General features: G+C 41.9%; 1 protein-coding gene across 6 annotated transcripts in view; it reads left to right on the top strand.

The window, feature by feature from the left end:
• Nucleotides 1-19,038, top strand: part of ANKS1A (ankyrin repeat and sterile alpha motif domain containing 1A) — a 138,750-nt gene that overhangs the window by 86,451 nt on the left and 33,261 nt on the right. For 3 of the 6 annotated variants that reach the window (XM_081324514.1, XM_081324513.1, XM_081324511.1), the window contains exons 15-16: nucleotides 4,317-4,367; nucleotides 5,823-5,889. In XM_081324514.1, coding sequence (XP_081180640.1) covers nucleotides 4,317-4,367; nucleotides 5,823-5,889 — 118 coding nt within the window. The remainder of the gene's footprint in view (nucleotides 1-4,316; nucleotides 4,368-5,822; nucleotides 5,890-19,038) is intronic. The other 3 variants (XM_081324516.1, XM_081324515.1, XM_081324512.1) reach the window with 1 other exon arrangement.

Genomic DNA, 19,038 nt, shown 5'->3' with positions numbered 1-19,038 from the left:
ATGCATAGGATGACGTTTTGAGGGCTGATCCTTTTATGTCTTGCTCTAATTCCAATCTTAACAAGAATACAAGAAACCATTCAAAGTATTCTTCTTACTTTTTAAGAAATATTATAGTAACTTTAGATTTTTAACTCAGCTGCTTCCATTCATTGCCTTTTTTAAGTTGTTAAATGCGGCCTCACTTGAATTAAATGAAATGCTGTTGAGTAGAAATTTGCATATTATCCAGCTGTGCACGTTTTTCAAATTGTTTTGCACTATAATGGTGGGCAGGTTTTTTTTTATAGTGCATCTATTTTGAATGTTCTGATATTCAGTATTGGATATGGACTTCTATTTTGGGGAAATCATAATGATATTCTCTCCATTTCCCTTTCCCCATAAAATTTATAATTTTCCATAAATTTTGCTTGAAAAGTCTTGTAATATAATTGAATGTAAGGCAGAAATCATCTGTTATAAATCTAATCTATTGTATTGATTGATACCAATAGCTGTGATAAAGTAAATTCAGAGCTCCTCAAAAAGAGAAAAATATAGACATTATTTTTCTTGTATAGATCGATCAATGGCTTTACTATAATAAATTCAAACTTGGCTAATAAACATTGCCATCTTATGGTGAAATAGGGAAAACACCACCTTTAAGAAAACTTCCTTTTATGTCTTATATTAAATATCCCTCAAAGCAAGAACATTGAATATTGGGGAATTTTTTTTAGTAAATATGGAGATAAAGTAAGGGCCTTAAGAAAATGTTTGTCTTACTCTTCAGATGAATAATTCTGTCTTTCTTAAAGTAATTCTGAATTTCCTAGAAATCATTTTCCTGATTTGAATACTTACTGCACAGAATAGTAATTATTCTGATTCTATAGTATTATTGCTATTTTAACCAACATTACTCAGGCTTCACAATCATAAATAAATTTCCCATTACCTTACTGACTCAAATAGCAGTGAATGTGGTATTATTCAGGTCTTTTTGATCCTTTGTGATTTAATGGACATCATGTTTCCAGGATTCTTTACCAGTAATTATGCCTTTGAATTCTAGCTCATTCACATCTATACAGAACATAGTTCTGATATATTCCTTACGAACAGATTTAATCAGTGCTTTTTTTGTAAAAGAAAAAGGTGCCGGAACTCACACATGTCATACAACCCGCCTTGCCTACCCTACAAGGTTCCATCCAAAAAAGGTGCCGGAACTCCGTTCTGAGCGTTCTATGAGAAAAAAGCCCTGTAATACAATTTATTTGTAACTTTTCCAATAATCCTTAAACAAGTGCCATAGATATGAGAACTACTAAATTAAACTGAGCGAAGAGTGAGGAGTCTTTGATGCTCTCTGACCTTGGTAGTTTTCTTGCAGACATTTCATTACCCAAACTAGATAACATCATCAGTGCTAGTAAGGAGTGGGATTCGCTCTCAATTTATATTCTAGTGTTTGGGCAGGATTGGGGTAGTGCATCTATCCTTGCCCTACTATACCTCTCAATGGTTTTTGATAGCATTGACCATGGTATTCTTCTGGATTGGCTCAAAGGATTGAGAGTGGGAGGCCAATTCCAGGGACCATGGCTTCTGTATCATACATCTCAGGCCTATTTTAAGATGTTGCTTATGTACCTACAAGGAAGCAGCTTTCTTTTTTAAGTATATAGTTTGTGTGTTAAGGGACCAGTTGCCTTTTGGCCTTGGGTGTCAATGGAAGCTCACTGACTGGAAGAGGGTCCATTTGAGTTTTGGTTGGAGCAGTGAACAGGAGGAATGTTGCTTTTTGCTCTTCTAATCATTACATCAAAATTAAATTAACCTGCTGAAAGAGGAAAATCCTATACTTTTTACTTCATAGAAGTTCATCAATGTATGTTCTAGTCTAATACACCTCTGAAATAAATTAGCGCTGAGTGGTAAGTATTTAATGAAGGAAATAAAATAGAAAAAAAAAATCCAAAAATATATTAACTAATATGTCAGATTATTTTCCAGCAAAGAGATGTCAAGCTTCTTTATTTTCTTTCTATCTTTTCTGTGGATGGATGGATGGATGGATGGTGGCTTTGAATGAAGCCTTTTGGCAAGTGGCCATATTTCAACAAAAGGAAAAGCACAGCTGTTCTAAATCAATGGATTTTTTTTTAGATTTGAATGCTGCAGAGCTTGCATGTTAGGGATGCATAATAGGATTTATCAACCAGACAGAAGATCAGAGCTGTTACTTTTACCAAAATGAACTATTTACTTGAACCTTTAAAATCTGCTAAAAATGACTCTATATAAAAAGGCCTTAAGATTACATGAGCTTCATTGTGTTTGTAAATCTTTGCCCTTCTTCCCCTGCCCTCCTTGAAATGCCTTTAGAATGATTGATGTCAGAGACACCAGAATGAATTAAGTATAAAAAAATTGTCTCAAGTTCGCTACTAACTAAAGAAATGAGGTTCCACAAGATTTGGAGGTTTCATAAGGTTTTTCAGTTAGGATAATCTCCTTTTGCCTCTTTCAGCTACTATTATTGTGCCACTTAAACTGACAGTATATACTTAAATATAGCTTTATGGCCTTGTGATTTCCAAGTGGTATACAACATTATAATATTTTTACATAATTTAAAATGAAGTACAATGTGTTTTTAATGGAAGGTTAAATTTTAATAACTCTAATTTGAATTATTAAAATGTAAATTTGCATGAGAAAAATGAGAAAATGGAATTTGTCTTGCTTCTTCCAAAGGTCATTTTTCAAAAGGCCACACTTTCTTTGTTTTTGTTTTTTTTTCTTTTGAAGATGTTTCGCTTCTTATCCAAGTAGATTCTTCAGTTCTAACTGATGAATGGTGGAGAATGGAAGGATTAATATTCCTTACAATCATCTGGTCCTTAGCACTCTCTCTGAGAGAGAGTTTGGAACCTTCTTGAAACTGCTGGAAGTTCTAGTAGTTATTTTATTAATATTTTGACGATGGAGAGTTAAAGTGCGATAGAATCTAATGTCTTATTGTTAGCATATTTTAGATTATGCTTGTTTGTATTTTTATACCCTGTATTCAGCTCTGGGAAGTCGGGGAGGGGGGAGGGGAGGGTAGGGAGGGGTTGGGGAGAGGGGAGGGGGAGGAGGGGTTTTTTTTGTATTCAAAAATCTATTGTAAAACTTTTCAATAAAAAAAAAGAAACTGCTGGAAGTTCCAAGGATGAGGATCTTGGATCAGAGGCTAAACATCTTCAAAGAAAGTCCAGTTGCCTTTTGAAAAAGCATCTTTGGGACAACCATGACCTGGATGACTTTGAATCTCTATAGAGATTTGTCTTGCTTCCAAATGTATTTGGCATGAGTAAAACAAGCGTTTCAATTTTCATAAGTTAGGGTTTATATTTTCTATCTGATCTGCCTCCATTTGTAGTCTTTACAGTCTATTTTAGCAAGGCTGACGCTAGGCAATTAAAGCCCAGCATTTTTGGAATGCATGAGATTTGGGAAGGCTGTACAAAATCAGTATTTTGGATACATTGGAAGCCTCAATAAGGAGACGAAAGAAAGACATTCTAGTTTGATGAATAAATCAGTTCACAAGTTTTGGATCCAAATTGCAATATCAGCTATCAGAAAAATTGTACTTTTAAGTTAAAACTATAAGATTTGACCGTATACGGTATACATGTGTTCCAGCAAATATATTTTGTGCAGACAGTGAGAATAAGAGAACGAGGATAAATTCTAGATTTGTGAGGAAGTCCATGTGTGTATATTTACTTACGTCTGTATAACCATATACCGGTAGAGTTCACAAAAATCTTTCTGGTAAGCTGTCCTCAAAGTTTCTCATCTTTCTTCATCACCCTCTCCACAAAGCAAATCTTGAATTCTGGCAGAAACTGGAACTCAGATTGCATTTGTTTCGGTCAAGCTGAGAAAGAAATGTTGTTATCTTTTGCTATCTGTTTCTATTATTGTACTGCCGTAGTTGCATCCTGTTTTGTAAGGTGAAACGTGGCAATGTGGATAAATGGTAATTGCATCATGTTAAAGTATAATATGGGTTTAGTTTGATTTGGCGTGATGTGTAAACCATGCTGTTGGATAGATGTGCGTGAAGTCAGCCATTTGTGACTTATTCAAATTATGTCTAAGCCAGAAGAATGAGGGCTTAAGATCAGGAAGCTGCTTAGAATGAAGCAAAGAAAACTTTTTTATGTGAAATTATGGAAAACTCTTCTTGTCCCTTGTTTTATATTTTCCCTTTAAGTAGAATTATGTTTCATTTGATTGACTTCTTTTGGAAAACATGTTTTGCTCTTTCCCAGCAGTTTCAGGAGCAAGTGCCTGATGACTCCGAAGTTCAGTCTTTCTACAATGTAAGAAACTCGCAAAGCTTTGTTCTGCTGGGAACTAGTCCGATGCTACAGTTGCTTAGTTGTGCAATTAATTTGTGCTTTCTTTGTGTTGGTGTGTTTTCTTTACTAGTAATGAGGGTCCTGTGACATTAGATGCTTGCAAAATTTCATACGGTAGGGATCTGAAGCTTCCCCCCCCCCCTAAACCTCTGTGAGATCCACTTAATTCTGACTTTGTGCTTAGTGCTGTTGCTTTGCAGAATCAAGCTGAGAGAGAGATAAGTAAAAGACATTGTGGCTCTTCTGTCCCAAAATGCTTAGAAGCTAAATTTTGAGATGAAAAGGGCAGGTTAGGGAAAAAAAAAGGTGTAATGTCCGTAGGCCTGTGATTATTAGAAACAGTTCCAATTTAATCTCAAGCCCTGTCTGGAACGTGTATTTCCAAATTTAGTTTTCCTTTTCCTTATAACGTTTTGCATTTAAGAAACAAATCTCTTGTTTCTACTGTTATTAAACTGCATCTTAACTTTGACAAATTAAATAATTACCGGTATATGTTGCAATCTTGGGTTTTGTTTTGTTTTTTATTTTCCCTAATTTGCACTTTATACCATCCTTAGAGTGACAGGCACAATATTGTACTTTAAACAAACAGAGAATATTTGAAAATTTCTGACTGTGCAATTGATGCGGTACAATTCCTTTATTTGTTTATATTAAATTCCTTGGGAGGTCCCTGGCCTTCAAGAGTACCTGCGGAAGTATTTTCCTAATTTTTAAATTGTCTTACTTAAAAACCATTCTATCTACTGTTTCTTTTTTTCTTTCTTTCCTTCCTTCCTTCCTTCCTTCCTTCCTTCCTTCCTTCCTTCCTTCCTTCCTTCCTTCCTTCCTTTCTTTCTTTTTTTGAATTCTTAATGTTTGAGAACTTCAAGATGAACCTGCAGTTCATTCTGACTTGAGTTTTTCTCTTCTTGATTGTTGACATATTCCTCAGTATGCTCTTTCTTTCTTTCTTTCTTTTACTTTCTCTTACTATTACATTTCTTTGCTGCCCAGGTGGCTGACAAAAGCTGCTACTTTTTGCATTTTTTACAACTTACGTTAATGCTTTTGCATGTTTTAGTTGAAGGAACTTGGTATTGGGATCTGTGCCTTGAAATCTCTCCTTAGTTGTAATAGTGTGTTCTTTGTAAGTAGAAGAAGGATTATATATTTTGAACATTCAGAATGATTGTTCCATTCATACTTTAAGCAAATCATAAATGGGAATTTACTAGTTAGCTTGGAAACAACTTCTGTCGACTTCTTTCTCTAATACTGATCATACATGCAAGTATGTATATATTTATTTTTGAAGATGACACAAAACAGTCTCTTTTGAACAAATAACTTTTCTTTTGTAATTGAGAATTTCTCTACTGTGGTTATATTTTTGTGAAAAAATGTTTACTAATGTTTAATATATTTTTTCAGATCGAGAAAATCATGAGTTCGATTGGTGAAGGCATTGACTTTTCACAGGAGCAGCAAAGAATGTCAGGTACTGTATTGAATTTTATAGACAGATGTGAGTTTTGTCTCAGACAGCCATTTTTATTTATGTCTGCATTCAAAAGAAAGAAAAAAGCCAATGCAATAAGTTTAACCTGTTTGGGGATTTTATTTTTTCAAGCCGTGTTTCCATGTTTAGTGTTATCCTATTTCCAGGGTTCCAGATAAACTATTTCAAATAACTATTCTGTATTTCCAGATTGGCTAAATACCACAAGGTTTAATTTAATTTAATGAACTACACTACTATAAGTAGATATTGTTATTTGTGCTAAATGCTTTGCAGAACAGAAATTAAAATGTACGCACAGATGAGGGACAAAAATCTATCAAAAAGCCCAGCTTGCTTCCCTAGCACTAGTTGAAATATTTAGATAGGCTACATGTTCTGGAAGTCTTCTCCCAGAAGGCTGCCAGAAGAAAAAGCTGCTGAAAGACATCTGCTTGCAGTCTTCTCTGGGAAAGCTGGCTTTACTCATCCCTTACTTTCCTTTTTAGATAATTCTAGATCAGTGGTTTTAAATGGACTTTCAGCTGTAGCAGTTGAGGTCTGCCTTTCTTTGTTTCTCCCTTTTCCCAAAAGGGGAAAACAAGGGTAAGCTGGCATTTGCTTCCAAAAGGGGTTAGAGGGAAGACCTTCAAGGTGGATGGGGTGACGGGTTGCAGATCAGAGAAGAGAGGGAAAATTCTGCTTGTGGGAGAAAGCTTCTTCGTCCGTAACTTACAAACATGGCTAGAAAAACGGAGACTAAAGAGAGAAAAATAAGGGCAAGACTTATTAAATATGCAGAGTTTTAGTTTTGCTGGATGGTTTTTATTCAGTTAGATCTATTACTAGCTAACACCTTATATGTATCAGATGTAATCCCGCTTATCACGTTGGGCCAACATTTATCTAACCTTGACTGGAAATGGGTTTTGATAAAAGTTAAATAAAAACATTAAAGGAATCATACTGGATTGTATGAAAGTCCAATTTAGTCTAACGTTGTGTTCTTACAGTAGCCAACTATGGAAGTCCCACAAGCAGAACGTAAAGTATGGAGTTTCATCTTTTTAACTGACCTTGTACATGAAACCAAATCCTACCTTAAAGGATTGATTTTAAACTTCTTAATATCTGTGATTTGCTTCCTAACCTTTTTGTGCTGTTGTGTCTCTGTGAGGGTTTGGTTAAACCTACAAACGCCTTCTAAAAAAAATGTATTTCAATGCAAAAAATAAAATGCACAGTTATAGGTTGTATTAACAAGAAAACTAATAATAGTTGAATGCAATCAAAATATTAATAGCAGATGTGTAATGTAGTAATATATGTACTCTATTCATCCATTAAATCATTAACAAGAAAAACTAAATTTCAGATAGTGGTTCATGAAAATCAAATTATAATTATTCCCATCTAAGTTCACAGACCCCCTGAAATCTATCCAAGTTATGGACCCTTCTAGGACTTCACAATTACATTCCCCACATCAATAGTACCAAAGTATATCACAACTGCTGACCTGAATCTAGCACCGTCTGTTCATTCAGATGGCCACATGATATATATTATCTTTTTATTAGGCAAGCATGTCACTATGCAACATACACCTCCATACAATCCGAGTTTCCCTAAAACTTCAACTTTAGAGAATATATGTTCACTCTCTTGCAAACAGACCCATTTTAGAGATTATTTTCCTTTTTCTGGAATAATGCCCTAATTCTTTAAGACTGTCATTTTGAACTACAGCAATGAACCATTATCCAGAGACTGAAACACAACTACCATAGCTGCAAAGGTTCAACCATCAATCTCCAGGTTTTTTTTTTCCAGATCAACGATGTTAGTTTCAAGAGAATAAACTCATTTCCTGAAAGCTAGGAACACATTAAAGTATATTGACAAACTTATGTCCAGCTGGCAGATAACAATAAATGTGGCATTCAGTACAATATACAGGATAATGCCAACTATTCTGTTATCAAATTTATATTGATTCATAGCTCATCTTTATGCTGAAGTTGAAACTGTAGCGTTAAACTGTTTTGTCAGAGGCATTCTCGCTCTGGTCATAGCTCTCTCTGTCTTGAAACACTCTTATTTCTATAGCTACAGGTAGCTTTATGTGAATGATATTGCAACCAATTGAATTGGAAATTCTCGTGTTAAAAAAAAATTGTGGGTTAACTGATGTTGAGTAATTTTTAATCTAGAAGATGTTATTTATGTGAATAAGAATAAAGATCATAAGAATTGTTGTAATACTGTATTGGTATCATGTAATAATCAACAGAGAAAGAATACAATAGTAACATTTTCAGTAATATATGGTTGTATAATCAGTATAGAAAAAAATACACTGAAAATTTCACTTTCGCATAATAACTAATGCAGAATTTTGGCATTGCCCTTTAAAAAAAGTACAGTCCCAAGCAGAAGAGCTATGGTAATGAATGGAATACCCCACCCAAAAAAGCAGAGGAAGATAATCAGTCTATCTCTGCTTTAAGTGAATATATATTTATGTAGCCTTTGAGCCAAAATTGTGTTCTGTACAGTCCATTTAATGCTTTACTCTAGGTCACGGGTGTCAAACTCGCCACGCCACGTGACATGTCGTGACGTATTGGGGCTCTTTTTGCATTGCTGGCAATGGGGTGGGCACGGCTTCAGTATGATGAAACCGGCCCGCGGGCCAGCAGTTTGACACCCCTGCTCTAGGTAGTCATACAGGAATTATAAATTACTCTGGTTGTCTTAAAAATTATCAGTCATGCAAACTTGTTTATTCTCTAGAGCAGGGGTAGGCAACCTTGGCTCTTTTATGACTCGTGGACTTCAACTCCCAGAATTCCTGAGCCAGCAGTTTTTATGATAAGGAATGGAAAAAACCAACCCTCCCCAAAGTATTGATGGATTCCAGCTTGAGTTTATTTAAAATGAAGAAAGGTTGGTCCACAAGATATTTTTTTAAAAAACTTTTAAATACTTTAAAAATAGCCAGGATTGTTTAGCTTATAGCAGACAGTAGGGAAATTAAGTATGTAGTACTGGGTAAAGAAACAAATTCAATGTTTCATCTGATTACTGGACTCCAGAAATAATTCAGTGATCTATATCTTAATAGAACAGCCAATACATTATTATATGACTTCCATTTACTGATTATGTGCCATCAAGTCAGTGCCGATTCTTAACAACTACATAGATTGATCTTCTCCAGAGTGATCTGTCCCTAACTTGGCCCTTTAGGTCTTCCAACAGAGCAGCCATTGAATCCATCCACTTACCTCTGGGCATCTTTCCTTTCCTTCCACCTTTTCTGATATGTTGTAATAGAACAACCCCTATAATGTTTTAAGAGTTCCATTACACAACTGAAAAACTACAGATCAGCCACCTGGTAAATTTAGTTTATAAAAAAAATAGTGGAAGGGACATTGAACATATTATGGGTTTGCCACAAAATAATTATAATTTATTTAGTATGCCTCTGAATACCAGGAGTTGGGGAGCACAGTTGTTAGGAAATATTGTAGTGGTTTCCTGCTTGGTATTTTCTCAGAGCCATTTATTTAGGAAATGTGTAGAACAACATACTGGATTAGAGCTCTGGCCCAATTCAGAATGATTTTCATATGTTATAGGAACTGCCACCTGCAATGTGAATCCAGATGTATAGCTTTAGGTTAGTAGTTTTTATTGTTCAGTACAGTGCACAAAGTGGTATTTTTCAATTCCTTCTGCTGAGGCCTGAATTTACTCTAGGAGATTTTTTATTTTATTTTTTTTGCTGTAAGAATCCACATTTCCAGAAGAGTCACATTCTTAAGTATAATGCATGGCTAACTGAAGGTATTGCATGTTCATCATAATTCAGTGTAGACTGAAAAGTTTGCATGAAACTGTTAAGGTTCAGGTTTGTTATAGTACATGTTACCGTATATATGTCACCAATGTTTCATGTAATAATGTGATGCTTTATTTTACATCCTGCACCCGTACTGATATTAACAAATTAACAATATTAACACCCATACTGATATTAACAATTAACAAGCGTATGAGGGTGTCTTCTGCTGAAGTTCAATAATTACTATCCCTTGTCAAAGACCATACGGGCTGGAAATTTTGGGAGGCTATTGCCTACCTACAAACTTTTCAACTTGTTTAAATATATTTAAGTATCTCGCTGTTCTGAACCAGCCCTCTTCTGGCCTTGAGTAAGGCAACCCCTATTCAGAAAGAAGAGACTGGAGAGCGTCCAAGGCTAAAAGGCATCTGCCAAGATTTAATTACGCAGTTAACAAAAACACTAGAGCTTGTCTTCTCAAGCGGAAAAGTTGCTTTCAGCAACCAGCCCCTCCCCAAACACTCCTTTTATAGAGAGCTCAGGGCATGGTCTCCCTGTGCCTCCTCCCGAGGAGTCCCACATTCTTTCTTTGTTTGTTCCTGCTCGACTGCCTCCTGCGTCGGGCGTCCTTGAACAGGGCCAGCTGTGGGTCATCATCTTCCGCACTATCGGGCTCACGCAGCTGAGAAGAGGGCCCCGGCTGGGAACTCTGCCAAGCCTCCACGCCATCATCAACCGGTTCGTCTCCCACACGGTCCTCCTCCCCCTCATCCGAGTCATCCGACACCTCTGAGCCGGCTGCCGAAACCACAGGCTGGCCCTGAGTCACAACACTATCCCGCACCGCAGGGCCCTTCCCCCGGGTCTGCCGATCCGGATGCGGTCGGGATGGGAACTGTTCGTGAAACGCAGTCACCAACGCAGGGGCATGAACGGCGGTCGCGTCTTCCCATGTGAAGTCCTCCGGCCCGTACCCTTTCCACTCGATCAGGTACTGGAAGCGACCTTTCAGCCAGCGGGAATCCCGGATGCTGGCGACCTCGTACTCGGGGGTGCTGCCTCCATCACGAGTTCCTGATGGGGGAGGTTCCGCTTGGCGAAGTGGACAGGCCGGTTGTTCGGGGACCAACAAGGACCGATGGAAGACGGGGTGCACGCGCAGGGAACGTGGCAGAGTTAAACGATAGGCGACCGGATTGATGACGGCCTCGACTGGGAACGGTCCAAGGTAACGGTGGTCCAGCTTCCTCGCCGGCCGAGTGGATGGTAGGTTCCTGGTGGACAGCCAGACCCGATCCCCCACCGATAGTGGAGGCGTATCCCTTCTCGACCGATCGGCGAACCTCTTGTAGTCGGCCTTGGCCTTCTCCAGTTGCCGTCGCACCAACCGATGGATCGCCTGTAACTCCGCCATAAATTCGTTCGCTGCCGGCTCCGATGAGTCCACGGGAGAAAGGGGGAAAAACCGGGGGTGATAACCCACGTTGGCCAAGAACGGTGTCATCTGCGTGGAGGTGTGCTGCGAGTTGTTAAAGGCAAACTCGGCTATGGCCAAATAGTCCACCCAATTGTCCTGCTGCAGGTTAACGTAGCAGCGCAGATACTGCTCTAAGATGCCGATGACCTTCTCGGTACCCCCGTCGGTCTGAGGATGATGCGCGGACGAGAGGCAAACCTTAATGTCCAACGCCCGCATCAACTCCTGCCAGAAGCGGGCTGTAAACTGGGCCCCCCTATCGGAGACGACTCTATCGGGAAGGCCATGCAGCCGGAACACCTGTTGGATGAACATGCGACTAGTGGCGCGAGCTGACGGTAAGCCGCGACAGGGGATGAAGTGCGCCATCTTGGTCAACATGTCCACCACCACAAACACTGTCGTGAAGCCGGAGGATGGGGGTAGATCCGTCAGAAAGTCCATGGACACAGCCCCCCAGGGTCTCTTGGGTGTTGGCAAGGGCTGCAGTAAACCAGGCGGGGCCCCTGTCGCTGACTTGGCCTGCCTGCAAGGAATGCAGGAGGTGACATAAGACTGGACATCGTGTCGGACTCGGGGCCACCAGAAGGTATGGGAGACCAGGTTCAGAGTCTTGAACAGGCCAAAATGCCCCGCAGCCGGGTTATCATGACACTGTCTGAGGACGAGTCCCCTGAGTGGCCCTCCTGGAACATAGAGCCGGTCACGATAATACAGGAGTCCATCCGCGACCAACCAAGGCGAATCTGGCCCCACCTCTTCCTTCCGCTGAGCCACCCACGCCTCCTGCTGCTGCGCCTCCCGGATCCGAGCCCGTATATCCACCGGCTCCCGCACCGCAGCAAAAGACTCGACGGGGATCACTGTCCTGGGCGGAAGCTTGTCTTCCGCTCGGGTGTATTCGGGCTTTCTGGACAGAGCATCCGCTCTCTGGTTGTGCCCGCTTGGTATGTACCGCACCCGGAAATCAAACCTCGCAAAGAAGAGGGACCACCGGATCTGGCGTTGATTCAAATTCCGAGCGGTCTGCAGGCTTTCCAGATTCTTGTGGTCCGTCCGGACCTCGATCTGATGCCGCGCCCCCTCCAGATGATGCCTCCAAGCCTCGAACGCCGCCTTGATGGCCAGCAGCTCCTTCTCCCAGATGGTATAGTTGCGCTCCGAGGGGTTCAATTTCCGAGAGTGATACGCGCAAGGGAAAAGGGTACCGCTGGGCGTCGTTGCCTGGAGTAACACGGCCCCAATGGCAATGTCGGAGGCGTCCGCCTCCACGACAAACGGCCGTTGCGGGTCGGGATGTTTCAAGATGGGCTCCTTCATGAAGGCGTCCTTCAAAGCCTGGAACGCCTGTTGTTCGGGGGCGTTCCACTGGAACCGAGTCTTCTTCTGCAGGAGCCGGGTGAGGGGGGCTGTCAAGGCAGCAAAGCCAGGGATGAATGTCCGATAGTAGTTGGCAAATCCAAGGAGTCGCTGAACGTCCTTCACGCGACGCGGGGGTTGCCAACTCTGCAACGACTCAACTTTACTCGGCTCCATGGCGATGCCCTCAGGAGAAATGCGGTGACCCAGGAAATCGATGGTCACCTGGTAGAACTGGCACTTCTCCAACTTGGCAAACAGCCGATGTTCCCGGAGGCGCTGCAGGACCTGACGGAGATGCTGATGATGCGCTTCACGCGACGGGGAGTAAATCAGGATGTCGTCCAGGTAAATCACGACAAACTGGTCCAACAGATCTCGAAAGATGTCGTTCATAAAATGCTGAAACACAGCGGGGGCGTTGGTCAGGCCAAACGGCATCACCGTGTACTCGAAATGTCCATAGCGAGTACCAAACGCCGTCTTCCACTCATCACCCGGCCGAACCCTGACGAGGTTGTAAGCTCCACGCAGGTCCAGTTTCATGAAGATCTTAGCCTCCCGGAGTCGGTCCAAGAGCTCGGGGATGAGGGGCAGCGGGTAGCGGTTACGCACCGTAATGGCGTTGAGTTTCCGGTAGTCACAGCAAAGCCGTAACTCGCCCGACTTCTTTTTGACGAAGAGCACGGGCGCAGACACTGGCGAGGACGAGGGCCGGATGAAACCACGAGCCAAATTCTTTGTCAGGAAGTCCCGCAATGCAGCCAACTCGGGCTCCGACATGGAGTACAAACGCCCCACTGGGAGAGGCGCATCAGGGACTAGATCAATGGAACAGTCATAGGGCCTGTGCGGGGGTAATTGGTCCGCCTCTGACTCGCTAAACACATCAGCAAAGTCGGACAGTTCGGGAGGCAAAGAAACCCCTGAGGAACCCTCCACCTGGCCGGCACAGATATGGCGGGTGTGGTCCACGCACTGCAAACTTGGGAAGGTGACCAAGTTCTGAGACCAATAGATCTGTGGATCATGCGCCCGGAGCCACGCCAGTCCCAAGACCACGGGGAAGTGCAGATCCGAAGTGACGTAAAACTGAATGGCCTCCACATGGGTACTGATGGCCATACACACGGGTTGCGTGGCGGCCGTAATAGGCCCGGACAGGAGCACTCGACCATCGATGGTCTCCACAAGCATGGGCGGATCCACTGGACACTGGGGAACAGCCCATTTGGCCACAAAGGCCGAATCCATAAAGTTAGTGGTAGCCCCAGAGTCAATTAAGGCATGGACCGGAATCCCCTCTGGCTTGCCAGGAAGGATCAGTCGTGCCTCCAGAATCAAATGCCGTGGAGGTTCACAGGCACCGTCGGAACGGCGTCGCTCGGCGTGGTCGTTGTGGGTCGCCCGATCTTTCACACCGTCTAGATCGGGCTCGGGCCGTTTCCCGATAGCAAAGCAGGGGACTTTCTCGGGGCAGGCTTGGTCACTGACGCCCGCTGACGCTTCTTCGGGCAAGAAGCAGCCAAATGTCCAGGGTCCCCACAGTAAAAACACAACCCCTCCGATCGTCGTCTGTCCATTTCCGTCACCGATAGACGGGACCTGGCGGCACCCAGCTCCATTGGCTCCTCCCTCTGGACTGGGGGCTCACGCACAACAGGGGCGGCAGGGGTCTGTGGGGTGGCACGGCGACTCTTACGCTGCTGCAGCCGGGCATCGATCCGCAGACAAAGATGGATCAGCCCATTCAGGTCTGAGGGAATGTCCACGCGGGCCAGCTCATCCAACATCTCCTCTGACAAGCCATCCTGAAAGGCATCCACGAGCGCAGCCTCATTCCAGGCGGAATCCTGGCTAAGCAGCCGGAAATCGCTGATATAGGCCTGTAGAGGGCGCTGACCCTGCCTCAAAGCTTTCAGGCGTCGGGTGGCAGTCTGCGCCTTAATCGGGTCCTCGTACATCATGCGCATATGGTCACAAAACCCCCCAAAGTTATCCAACAAAGGGCTAGGCTGTGCCAACAGAGGCGTGCCCCAACGAGCTGCATCTCCCGACAGAAGGCTCAACATGAATCCCACCTTATCTCGGTCAGTGGGGAAATCAGCTGCTCTCACGCTGATATAAAGCTGGCATTGTCCCAGGAAGGCAGGAAACAGTTCTGGTTTACCAGCAAATTTATCCGGCATAGCTATCTGACATTTCCTCCTGGGTGGGGGTGCAGCATGTACCTGAGCTTGCAGTTGTGCCACCTGAGCTGCCAGCAAAGTGAGTTGCTGGGTGAGCTGGGCATTCTCGGCAAGAAGCTGCTCCATCGTAGTAATAAGGGGTGGGGGGCTGAAAGCAAACTGTTCTGAACCAGCCCTCTTCTGGCCTTGAGTAAGGCAACCCCTATTCAGAAAGAAGAGACTGGAGAGCGTCCAAGGCTAAAAGGCATCTGCCAAGATTTAATTACGCAGTTAACAAAAACACTAGAGCTTGTCTTCTCAAGCGGAAAAGTTGCTTTCAGCAACCAGCCCCTCCCCAAACACTCCTTTTATAGAGAGCTCAGGGCGTGGTCTCCCTGTGCCTCCTCCCGAGGAGTCCCACATTCTTTCTTTGTTTGTTCCTGCTCGACTGCCTCCTGCGTCGGGCGTCCTTGAACAGGGCCAGCTGTGGGTCATCATCTTCCGCACTATCGGGCTCACGCAGCTGAGAAGAGGGCCCCGGCTGGGAACTCTGCCAAGCCTCCACGCCATCATCAACCGGTTCGTCTCCCACACGGTCCTCCTCCCCCTCATCCGAGTCATCCGACACCTCTGAGCCGGCTGCCGAAACCACAGGCTGGCCCTGAGTCACAACACTCGCTTTTGCAGCTATTCTACTATAAATGGTATTTCAGATTTTTTTACTAATAGATAATATGAGGGAGGAACATATTATTCAACTCACATTCTGTTGCTCTCATACGGCTAAGCAATCATACATGGGATTCCAAGAAAAATGTTTTTTTTCATACAGTACTTATCAGTGGAGAAATAGCTTTGTGTGATTTGAGGCATTTGCTGAAATTTGTGAACTCCAAATAACACAGAGCACTTATATCTTAAAATGTATTATGTCTTGCCTTGCCTGGGTGTGCCAGAATATTACACATTCATTTCAGATTATATTAAGTGCCTCATGTAGTTAACAATGTCCAATATGACTCTGAATTTTTAGATTTACTGGACTGATCTGAATTTCTCGAATGTATGGTTCCAGGTTTGATTCCATCATCAACTGTTTGATGCTTTCATCTGCACTCTCTTTTTATATCATAAATTGATTCAGCTTCATCCGTCAGCATGTATAAGCAAAAATAGAATCATTGACAATTAGAGAGAAAATAATACAACTTGGAAAGTGAACGTAGGACTGGTTGCAGCCCCACTCCTTCAAAAGTGTAATCAACGCATAGGGAAAAAAATAGATTAGGAGAACTGTCATTTTCCAGCTGTATCCCTGACATTCCTCTCTGTTCTTTCAGAGGGTGCTTAATCAGGAGCAGCTGAATTCCCACCATGTGCTTAGTCTCTTTATCTATATTTGGCTCAATATATTGGATGGGGCTAAGGATCATACAGTTGATTATAGGCATGTTTCAATTTCTCCTCCACAGAATTTTTTGCCTTTATCTACATTAATGTACTGGTCTCTGAAATAACCACAACTCTTTTCTATTCTCCACAAACATCTGACTGGAACTTAAATTATGTTGATTACTACTTATTACTTTATGCTTCAGAAATACCAAATAATTTAGCTTTATATAAATTTTTGAATATTAAAAGATTATGTGGGTTTGTATGAGGAAGTATAGCTTGTGTAACTGGTAGCATTTGTTCTTGATACTGTTTCTCCAGTTATGCTTGTTTCTATTTTTTTTTTGTTTCTGTTAATGAATTAATGGAATTTAATAGTACTTACTAGTACTAATAGTACTTCCTATTTTATGTAGACTACTACAGCATAACCAAACGTTTTTGCAAATATTAATTGAAACCAGCTAAGATTTTGGTGGGAACAGCAAAATGCTGGAAGATCAAAAGTGTCAAAATGTTGTAAGATTTAACTACCTCATAAGATTTCATTATCTCATGAGATTTCATCAATTTTTCAAAATGATTTACAGGTGGCCCTTGAGTTTTGACCACAATTGGGATCATAATTTCCATAGCTAAGCAAGGTGGTTGTTAGGTGAGTTACAATTGATTTTATGACCTTTTTCCCCCAAAGTTGTTAAGTGGATAACTACGGTTGTTAATTGCATCACACAGTTATTAAGTGAATCTGGCTTCCCCCAATGATTTTGCTTGTGGAAAGCCAGCTCGGGAGGTTGCAAATGATGATCACATGACCATGTTTTGCTGCAACGGTTGCAAATACGTGCTGCATCCCAAGCATCTGAATTTTTAAAATCACGTTCCCCTGGTGATGCTGAGGTGTTTGAAAGTGCAAGGTCTAGTTTTGTAAGTCACTTTTTTGAGAGTGGTTGTAACTTTGAACAGTCGCTAAGCAAAAGGTTGTGAGTAAAGAGCTACCTGTGGATTTTCCTCCTGTCCTTGCAAGATTTTATTATGCTACCATAAAAATTGCTCAGCATTTTATTCTACTTGGCTTTTTATAGTGGGGTCTGGGTCCTATTTCTAGATATTTTCCCATTTTGCTTAGTATAAATGAAAGTACAGATCTACATATATTTCTTACAATAATTAATATTCCTGCAATAAAGAAGACATTTTCCAAGAATTTCATTTGAAATTTCGTGGAGAGGAGGGTAACTAAAGTCCATTTATTTGCGAATCTAGATGCCATAATTCAGTAAAGAAATAGTTTTATCTATGCATTTATTTATTTATTTATTTATTCGGTTTATATACCGCCCTACTCCCGAAGGACTCAGGGCGGTTTACAAGGGAAAATTTAAAAACAATACAATATAAAATTAAAATAAAATTAAATTAAGTCTAGCCCCAAAAAATTAAAATCACAATTTAAAAACATTAAAACCCCTCAGTCCAGACCAGATAGCTCAAAGAGCCAGGTTTTTAGGTCCCGGCGAAATGAATGAAGGTCGGGGGCAGTCCGGAGTTCCGTTGGCAGTTGATTCCATAGGGCAGGCGTGCCCACAGAGAACGCCCTCCCCCTGGGGATCGCCCGTCGGCAATCCTTGACCAGTGGTACCCTGAGGAGGCCCTCCCTGTGGGAGCGCACAGGACGATGGGAAATTGACGCTGGCAGCAGGTGCTCCCTCAGATAATCCGGGCCCAGGTGTAAATTCTAAATATATCTTTTTGATCACTAGTGAATATTCTGTTTTAATACCAAGAAAGGAAATTGGTTCCTGGATAACAAAAAAACTGGAGTGGGATCTGATTTGTCAGATTTTCTTCATGACCTTGGACAAAATAAGTAGAGTTCTCTCAGCCCCAAACAAGCCTTAGGGCCCCTTGAAGTATTTTATCATCAATTAAGAGAGCTAGCAACTACTGTATATTCAAGAAAGCAGACCTATTCTTGAACATATGGGTCACTCTGGGATTGAATGATAGCAGCAACGACTCAGGGCGTTCTCTTTGGAGCAGAGCAGCCGTGTGGGGAACATGAGTACTAGAGGTTCCAGAGCTGCAAGTCTCTAGATGACCACATAGCAATGAAAGTTCTATGTATGCTTTCACCGTTATCTTAGTAATTATCTTTGTCAATATGCACTGAATCTATCTGTTGTGCTCAGTTCTGTCTGTAGCTCCCCGCCTTACTTATCGTCCGGCACAAACCTAAGTTCCTCCTTACGGGTGTGCAGTCCTGAAGCAGATCTCAATTAGGTTTGTTTTGCAGGCAAAGTTTGGGTTTCTTGTGCCTGTGAGCCGCAAGGTGGCCACCGTCTCCATCTTGACTGTATTTGAGCCACTGAAAAGAACAGTGTCTTAATAATTTGTAGTATGATTTTATTGAAACTGATTGTCTGATTTCAGTAAAACTATTTTAGAATTGTAACAAAGCAGCTGGATTTAGTTTTGTTTTTGTTTTGATGTGAAAACAAATGGTTGCCATAGGTGGCTTTTTTGTGGTATCTCTAGATCCAGTTTGTAAAATGCTGCATCTCTAGTGCATCCTTCCAGATAGAGAATCTTCTAGTTTAGGAATACAGATTCATTGGACTGGATATTGACAAGCCCCAGAGAGATTATATCAATTGCTGCTTATCTATATGACAGTCTGGTGGTTCTTGAAGTCGTAGGCAGGGTGTACAACATCAAGATAAATTGTCGCACAAGCCTCTTTAGACAGCACTGCTTTTCTGACCTGCTTTTCACTGCTGGAATTTAGCATTCCAGCACTTTCATTGTAATCAGATCCATCTTACTTGACTGAAGAAGTACCAGGAAAGTATCTACATAGGTCTTCATTTGGAAGCAGATACATAATTTCAGCTTCA

This window comes from Vipera berus, assembly GCF_964194415.1.
Source record: "Vipera berus genome assembly, chromosome: 3".
Lineage (NCBI taxonomy): Eukaryota > Metazoa > Chordata > Lepidosauria > Squamata > Viperidae > Vipera > Vipera berus.
Note: the sequence above shows the minus strand (reverse complement) of the source record. Positions and strands in the feature narration are given on the sequence as shown.